Raw genomic sequence first — 9,310 nt, forward strand, 5'->3', positions numbered from 1 at the left:
ACTCACAACCTCAGTGTTGACTGGCTAGTGATTACAGTAGTAACTACTTAGACCACTCTGCCACCGAGGCCCCCTTTACTGACTGGATATTCGTGAAATAGTAAGTTTATAGTCCCCTTGGACACAACTATTGACCTAGGCGACGCCTCGGGGCAATAGTTGCACCTCGCGGACAATAAACTTAAAATTTCACTCATAACCAGTCAATAAGTATTAAAGTAAGCAGCTTCACTATTTATCGTGAACTGGGCGAAATTTGTTATATGTGTTTATCGTATATAGTTACTAGTATGTTATAAATTAAGGCGTTAGTTCTCTAAGTTGCCTATATTTGCTTACATCCACTTCATTTTAACTTTTGTGGATAGTTGCCTCGTTGGCAATTTTTTTATATGTATTGTTTTCCTTTAGAGCGTCGAATATTATAACGCCATTATTTAACAAATACACAAAATATAGTTTGCCTTTTAAAGTTTGTCACGTGAAGATCCATCTATGTTTATTTATCAGTAATCATGGTCTCTTACTTTTCATATACACTTTTCCAGATAAATTAAAAAAACAGATGAAAGATGCAGAGGATAACCTCAAAGGAAATGAAAACCAGGGAGTTCTCATGAAATATGAAGAGGATAACCTCAAAAGAAATGAAACCCAGGGAGCTCTCATGAAAAATATAGAGAATGATATCAAAGGAGATAAAAACCCGGGAGCTCTCATGAAAGATGTAGAGATTAACCTCAAAGGCGACGAAAACCCGGGAGCTCTCATGAAAAATATAGAGAATGATATCAAAGGAGATGAAAACCAGGGAGCTCTCATGAAAGATGTAGAGGATGACATCAAAGGTAATAATTACCAGGAAGGTTTCATGAAAGATGTCGAGAATAACCTTAAAGGAGATGAATACCAAGGAGCTCTTACGAAAGATAAAGAGAATAAACTCAAAGGAGACGAAAACCTGGAAGCTCTTATGAAAGATGAAGAGAATAACCTTAAAGGAGAGGGATATGAGGGAGATGAATACCAGGGAACTGTCATGACAGACGTAGATGATAACCTCAAAGGAGATGAAACCAAGGGTGCTCTCATGAAAGATGTAGAGAATGAACTGAAAGGAAATGAACTCCAGGGAACTGTCAAAAAAGATGTAGAGAATGAACTCAAAGGAGATGAAACCCAGGGAGCTCTCGTGAATGATGTAGAGAATGAACTGAAAGGAAATGAACTCCAGGGAACTGTCAAAAAAGATGTAGAGAATGAACTCAAAGGAGATGAAACCCACGGAGCTCCCATGAATGATGTAGAGAATGAACTGAAAGGAAATGAACTCCAGGGAACTGTCAAAAAAGATGTAGAGAATGAACTCAAAGGAGATGAAACCCAGGGAGCTCTCATGAATGATGTAGAGAATGAACTGAAAGGAAATGAACTCCAGGGAACTGTCAAAAAAGATGTAGAGAATGAACTCAAAGGAGATGAAACCCAGGGACCTCTCATGAATGACGTAGAGAATGAACTGAAAGGAAATGAACTCCAGGGAACTGTCAAAAAAGATGTAGAGAATGAACTCAAAGGAGATGAAACCCAGGGACCTCTCATGAATGACGTAGAGAATGAACTGAAAGGAAATGAACTCCAGGGAACTGTCAAAAAAGATGTAGAGAATGAACTCAAAGGAGATGAAACCCAGGGACCTCTCATGAATGATGTAGAGAATGAACTGAAAGGAAATGAACTCCAGGGAACTGTCAAAAAAGGTGTAGAGAATGAACTCAAAGGAGATGAAACCCAGGGACCTCTCATGAAAGACGAAAGGAATAACCTTAAAGGAGAGGAATACGAGGGAGGTAAATACCAGGGAACTCTCATGACAGATGTAGAGGATAACCTCAAAAGAAATGAAAACCAGGGAGATCTCATGAAAGATGAAGGGAATAACCTCAAAGGAGATGAAACACATGGAGCTCTCATGAAAGATGTAGATAATGAACCCAAAGGAGATGAATACCAGGGAGATCTCATGAAAGATGTAGAGAATAAACACAAAGGAGATGAATACCAGGGAGATCTCATGAAAGATGAAAGGAATAAACTCAAAGGAGATGAATACCAGGGAGCCATTATAAAAGATAAAGGAAATAACCTCAAAGGAGGTGAAAACCAGGGAGATCTCATGAAAGATGTAGAGAATGAACTCAAAGGAGATGAAACCCAAGGAGATCTCATGAAAGATGTAGAGAATAAACACAAAGGAGATGAATACCAGGGAGATCTTATGAAAGATGTAGAGAATGAACTGAAAGGAAATGAACTCCAGGGAACTGTCAAAAAAGATGTAGAGAATGAACTCAAAGGAGATGAAACCCAGGGACCTCTCATGAATGACGTAGAGAATGAACTGAAAGGAAATGAACTCCAGGGAACTGTCAAAAAAGATGTAGAGAATGAACTTAAAGGAGATGAAACCCAGGGACCTCTCGTGAATGACGTAGAGAATGAACTGAAAGGAAATGAACTCCAGGGAACTGTCAAAAAAGATGTAGAGAATGAACTCAAAGGAGCTGAAACCCAGGGAGCTCTCATGAATGATGTAGAGAATGAACTGAAAAGAAATGAACTCCAGGGAACTGTCAAAAAAGATGTAGAGAATGAACTCAAAGGAGATGAAACCCAGGGACCTCTCATGAATGACGTAGAGAATGAACTGAAAGGAAATGAACTCCAGGGAACTGTCAAAAAAGATGTAGAGAATGAACTTAAAGGAGATGAAACCCAGGGACCTCTCGTGAATGACGTAGAGAATGAACTGAAAGGAAATGAACTCCAGGGAACTGTCAAAAAAGATGTAGAGAATGAACTCAAAGGAGCTGAAACCCAGGGAGCTCTCATGAATGATGTAGAGAATGAACTGAAAAGAAATGAACTCCAGGGAACTGTCAAAAAAGATGTAGAGAATGAACTCAAAGGAGATGAAACCCAGGGAGCTCTCGTGAATGATGTAGAGAATGAACTGAAAGGAAATGAACTCCAGGGAACTGTCAAAAAAGATGTAGAGAATGAACTCAAAGGAGATGAAACCCAGGGACCTCTCATGAATGATGTAGAGAATGAACTGAAAGGAAATGAAATCCAGGGAACTGTCAAAAAAGATGTAGAGAATGAACTCAAAGGAGATGAAACCCAGGGACCTCTCATGAAAGACGAAAGGAATAACCTTAAAGGAGAGGAATACGAGGGAGGTAAATACCAGGGAACTCTCATGACAGATGTAGAGGATAACCTCAAAAGAAATGAAAACCAGGGAGATCTCATGAAAGATGAAGGGAATAACCTCAAAGGAGATGAAACACATGGAGCTCTCATGAAAGATGTAGATAATGAACTCAAAGGAGATGAATACCAGGGAGATCTCATGAAAGATGTAGAGAATAAACTCATAGGAGATGAAACCCAGGGTGATCTCATGAAAGATGCAGAGAATGAACTAAAAGGAGATGAATACCAGGGAGATCTCATGAAAGATGAAAGGAATTACCTTAGAGGAGAGGAATACGAGGGAGGTGAATACCAGGGAACTCTCATGACAGATGTAGAGGATAATATCACAGGAGATAAAAACCCGGGAGATCTCATGAAAGATGTAGATAACGAACTCAAAGGATATGAATACCAGGGAACTTTCATGAAAGATGTAGAGAATGAACTCAAAGGAGATGAATACCAGGGAGATCTCATGAAAGATGTAGAGAATAAACAAAAAGGAGATGAATACCAGAGGGATCTCATGAAAGATGTAGAGAATAACCTAAAAAAAGATGAAAACCAGGGAGCTCTCATGAAAGATGAAAGGAATAAACTCAAAGGAGATGAATACCAGGGAGCCCCTATGAAAGATAAAGGAAATAACCTTAAAGGAGATGAATATCAGGGAGATCTCATGAAAGATGAAGGAAATAACCTTAAAGGAGATGAATACCAGGGAGCCCCGATGAAAGATGAAGGAAATAATCTCAAAGGAGATGAAAACCAGAGAGCTCTCATGAAAGATATAGAGGATAAACTCAAAGGAGATGAATACAAGGGAGATCTCATGAAAGATGTAGAGAATAAACTCAAAGGAGATGAAACCCAGGGAGATCTCATGAAAGATGAAGGGAATAATCTCAAAGGAGAGGAATACAAAGGAGCTCTCATGAAAGATATTGAGGATGAACTCAAAGGAAATGAAAACCAGGGAGTTATCATGAAAGATGAAGGAACTTACCTCAAAGGAGATGAATACCAAGGAGCTCTCATGAAAGATGTAGATGATAACCTCAAAGGAGATGAATACAAGGGAAATCTCATGAAAGATGTAGAGAATAAACTCAAAGGAGATGAAACCCAGGGAGATCTCATGAAAGATGAAGAGAATAACCTCAAAGGAGATGAAAACCAGAGAGCTCTCATGAAAGATGTAGATGATAACCTCAAAGGAGATGAAAACAAGAGAGCTCTCATGAAAGATGCAGTGAATGACATCAAAGGAGACGAAACACAGGGATCACTTATGACAGATGTAATGAATGACCTTAAAGGAGATGAATACGAGGGAGAAGATGTAGAGGTTGACCTGGAGGGAGATGCATACAAGGGAACTCTTATGAAAGATAAAGGTACATATACGAGGGCGGTAAAAGGAGGGGGGGGGGGGGGTCTGAACACGGAAACACGTGCAATAAAAATCGTAAAAATGTTGCACGGTAAAATAAAAATCAGGAAAAAACGACGCACGAGAAATAAAATACATGAAGTAAATATTAAGGAAAAAAGTACTAGAAGTTATTATTCAGCTGTTCTTGGAGATCATGCAGTCATTATTAATGGACATGAAGATGCTGTGGTCACCTTTTAGCGTCCGCTAGTTGCATCTGATTTGAAAAAAAAAATATTATTCATAGTAATTTGATGGACTTTATAACTTCGGCATACCATACATATATAATAGAATTGCAAAACTTTTTAATCAAATGCGGGACAAGCGCGAGAAATAAAGAGTACCGACACGAAACACGGAAACACGAAGCACGCACATCGAACCAAACACGAGAAAATGATAAATAAAACGTCAAATAGTTATCAAAGGTACCAGGATTATAATTTAATACGCCAGACGCGCGTTTCGTCTCAGTGACGCTCAGATCAAAATAGTTATAAAGCCAAACAAGTACAAAGTTGAAGAGCATAGAGGACCCAAAAACACGAAAACACGTGAAATAAAAAGGCCGAAAACGTTGCACGAAATTAACCCTTTACAACCCTCATATACATTGATTCGAAAAATAGCATTGAAAAATCACAATTTGTTGGAAACATAACCATAACGACTGTACTTTAAGTTTGCTTTGTTTATGATGTCGAAAGGTAATTAATAGATTGTCTGTTGATGTACGTGATTCACAGTTTTGTGTCACCAACAGATAGAAAACCCGTCACTGATAGGAAAAACGGATAATAAAACATCGTTCATTACAAAAAGCATAATGTTGCTTTTTGGTGTCTTCGATTATAGGCAAAACATTCAAGTGTGTGTTTAAACCGCTTCACGTGACATGAATGGAAATATGTGTAAATCAATAATTGCTTAATAAGCGAATCGAATTATAAATTATGCGTTACCATGGTTACTTACATGTCTTTTTTTTTCTTTTATAGAAATAGTAACTACAGAGATACACGACGAGAAAATAGTAAATAATCCACTTAAGGATGCTGTTGGGTATAAGGTAAAACACACTAATGTTGACAATAAAGTGTGATTTAGGAGGCCCCTCACGGGGATATCCAAGTAATCACATAATCACATTTTTTTTTGCCAATATAATCACATAATCATTAATTACTTTTGAAACAAGATAATCAAATGATAAAAAAAATACAGTCCTAGATTATCAAATAATCATGAAATATTTTGTCTGGAAATCTAATAATCACTATAAAAACGACCAAGTAATCACATAATCAAAAACCCCATGAGAAGGCTCATTTATGATGTTCGCTACTCTGTTTCAAAATAACAAGCTTTTAAAAGACTGATATAAATTGATAGTAAAGAAATAAAGGATCTGAAAAAGCAGAAAAAAATGAAGGGTCCGTGCGCTAGTTTTCGAGATATAAGCCATTGAAAATTTGGTAGGAATCGATTCTCTCTAAACTTTTCATACATTTAACATTGGCACCTTTTTTCTTTCAAAAACTATAAAAAAAATAACAAGAATTTTATAGAATTTTCAAATATGACTTTTTTAAAAACTTTATGTAATAAAATTCTGAAAAGAAAAGTTAGCGGGGAAAAATTTTAATGGCATTACAGGGATAAAACTAGAGTATTATGAATATCTGGCAAAAATTGAAAAAAAATAAGAGGAGCGAACATCCTTAACTTGAAATATATAACATATTACAAAAATGTTTTATGTAAGTTATGCGCAATACAGTTTAAGGAAATTAATTTTTCATCTCCACAGAGATAAACCTATTATACATGCTATCAAATTACTGGAAACAAGGGTCTAAAAAATAATGTCAGCGACTCTTCCTAGCGTTTTTTTAAATTTTATTTTTGGAAGATGATTCGTTTTAAAACTTTTCTATAGTCATGGACTGGAGATCGTCAGGTACAAGCAAATACAAATACGTACACATTATTAAACCAATCATCGGCCAATAAAGGGCAACACGGTTACATATATTGATTGCAAACAGACAAGGACAAAAATAATAATGCTTATGATAATATGGAGTTAACTACAGCAGTGTTTTTCTTAGTGTAAAACATGTATAGCATCAAATCAACAGTGTTGAATATTTCTTCGTGTTCACATGACAGAAGCCAAATAAACCTGCTTCCTCTATCGAGATTTTTGAAACTAATACATATTTCTAAAGCAATATCTAATATATCTTGTCGTTGTTGTTCAAACATGAAAACTGTGCTGTGTGCATTTTCAGCAAATTCACTTGCCTTTGTTGGGTTTATTCTAAACTTCAAACTTAATATATGGTTTTGGCTCATGTCAATGATTGAAGACCGTCTACTAGGTTTTGGCTCATGTCAATGGTTGAAGACCGTCTACTAGGTGTTGGCTCATGTCAATGGTTGAAGACCGTCTACTAGGTGTTGGCTCATGTCAATGGTTGAAGACCGTCTACTAGGTGTTGGCTCATGTCAATGGTTGAAGACCATCTACTAGGTTTTGGCTCATGTCAATGGTTGAAGACCGCCTTCTAGGTTTTGGCTCATGTCAATGGTTGAAGACCGCCTACTAGCCTCTAGATGGAACATTTTTACAAACCAAGATGTTTTTGCTGCTGTCACATATAAACTCACCGGTACTTTTGTGTTCATATTTACATCTATTTATACATAGTAGGAATATTCGTTAATAAGAATTATATTAGCCTGAAAAAAAAATAGTTCCATTTAACGTATAAAATATTAGGTTAATTTCTAATTGTAGATTCCAGTCCAGAATTCTGAAGTGGAGAGGGTACTTGGAGAACAAGACGATAACAACAAGAAAAGGAAGACAAAAAGAGAAAAAAAGAAGGAAGAGAAAAAGAGAGAAGAAAAAGCTAAAGAAGATAAGAAGATGATTAAAATGCATTTCCAAACAGTTGAAAAGATGTTAAAAAGACATACCAAAGATGTTAAGATACAGTGTGAAAAAGAGCTCAAGAGGAGAAAACAAGTGACAAAGATCGAGAGAAAACAGAAAAAGAAATTAGAAAAAGGTATTTACGCGAATTACACGGGATCATCTGAAATATCATAATGCGCATTGAAAGTTTTTTAAACGTAGTGTATTTGCTGGATATATGATACACCGTAAAGACCAATTATAGTTCTGCAATAATGGTATCTACCTAGTAATAGTTAATCTGAGTCAAGCACACCGAATTTACTGTGCTCGAAGTACTTAGGTTGTCTGTTTCCTACTGATACTTGGTCAGCGGTTACCTACAAATTTCTTATTTAGTAAAAGTATAAATTTTACCATGATTATATGATAAAGTGATAGAAGTCAACATGCTTTATATTTAACATTTACAGAAATGAAGAGAAAAGAAACAAATAAGAATAAAGATGAAATAAAGAAAATCATGAACCCCACAGATACTGACAAAGAAGGACAAAAAGAGAAAAAGATAAGAGAAACAAAAAAAGAGTTAAAGAAAACCAAAGATAAGAAGGCGCACAACGATAAAGAGATAAACAAGGAACAAGATAAACAAATCGAAATGGAATTTGTCGATATCAAAAGGGAAAATGATAATGAGGAAGTCAATGAAAACAAAGCAGGAAAGAAGAAAAAATTTGGATCAAGAATCCTTGCATTCTTCAGATCTCTGTCATGGTTAAAAGGACAGAAAAACGATGTTATAATTAATTTTTAATAAATATTTTTATTTAACTTTGTTTCTTTTTCATATTGCAAGTTAACTTGCGTCGCCAAAAGCGAACGCATACATGTCTTATATATAGTAACCACTCGACTCCGTCAGTCCGTACATCCGTCCGCCCGGATAACTGCGGGTAGAAAACTTTCGTCAAACTTTTCTTGGCTTCTATGAAAGGGAATGGTTTTATGTTTGGTTTGAAGCTTCATAATGTTTAATTGTAGTGCGTAAACAATTTTTACATCTGCTGAGCCGGACACTCATTTTACAAAGAAATTTGTCGTCAAAGTTTTCTTGGCTTCAATGAAAAGGAATTATCAATAAATGTTTTAATATACATGTTTCCCCAATCATTGCACACAAGCATCTCGTTTTCATTCAATAGTAATGAGACACCGCACATGATACCTTCTGGTGCCCCTTTGTTTGGATACTTCCCAGGTAATTTGTTTTATATATATTTTGTTTTAAATTGTATGTACGTGTTAACAGCATTAAGATTCTTTTTGTAATATCAGTCGACGGCCGGATTCAATATAAGTGAACCAGCGTAAATGATACACTTCTGGGTGCCCCCTTCTTGATTTGTTTTAAATTGTTTTCACTTTTTATGTACGTGTTAGATACTTTGAGACAGTCTATGTGTAAAATCAGTCGACTGGCAATTTATCCCAAATTGCGTCAGTACTTTCAACACACGTTCCAGGTTAAAACCAAACAAGTTAAATAGGTATATGGGTGACCCCACATAGTGCAACCTGAAGGATATCCTGTCCTCGCGTACCTGTGGCGCAGCACTCTCGGTTATCACAATAAAAGTTTCCAGTGACATCTTGGTGTAAATGTTGTATCTCCGACCCACCATTAT

At 36.3% G+C, this 9,310-nt stretch overlaps 1 protein-coding gene across 1 annotated transcript; it reads left to right on the top strand.

The window, feature by feature from the left end:
• Positions 1 to 565: 565 nt before the first annotated feature.
• LOC127723946 (uncharacterized protein DDB_G0290685-like) lies at positions 566 to 8,439 on the top strand. Its single transcript, XM_052230661.1, has 5 exons — positions 566 to 1,760; positions 3,153 to 4,658; positions 5,698 to 5,768; positions 7,503 to 7,776; positions 8,096 to 8,439. The coding sequence occupies exons 1-5, from the start codon at positions 566 to 568 to the stop codon at positions 8,437 to 8,439; spliced, it is 3,390 nt and encodes a 1,129-aa protein (XP_052086621.1).
• Positions 8,440 to 9,310: the final 871 nt, after the last annotated feature.

Source organism: Mytilus californianus, unplaced genomic scaffold (genome assembly GCF_021869535.1).
Source record: "Mytilus californianus isolate M0D057914Y unplaced genomic scaffold, xbMytCali1.0.p SCAF_13, whole genome shotgun sequence".
NCBI classification, from domain to species: Eukaryota; Metazoa; Mollusca; class Bivalvia; order Mytilida; family Mytilidae; genus Mytilus; species Mytilus californianus.

What these genes read in the sequence shown, in the direction of transcription:
- LOC127723946 (XM_052230661.1), top strand. Translation starts at nt 566, where the DNA reads ATGAAAGATGCAGAGGATAACCTCAAAGGAAATGAAAACCAGGGAGTT. An exon ending in AACTCTTATGAAAGATAAAG is followed by an intron (nt 4,659 to 5,697) that starts GTACATATACGA and finishes TTTCTTTTATAG; the next exon opens with AAATAGTAACTACAGAGATA. An exon ending in GAAAAAGAAATTAGAAAAAG is followed by an intron (nt 7,777 to 8,095) that starts GTATTTACGCGA and finishes TAACATTTACAG; the next exon opens with AAATGAAGAGAAAAGAAACA.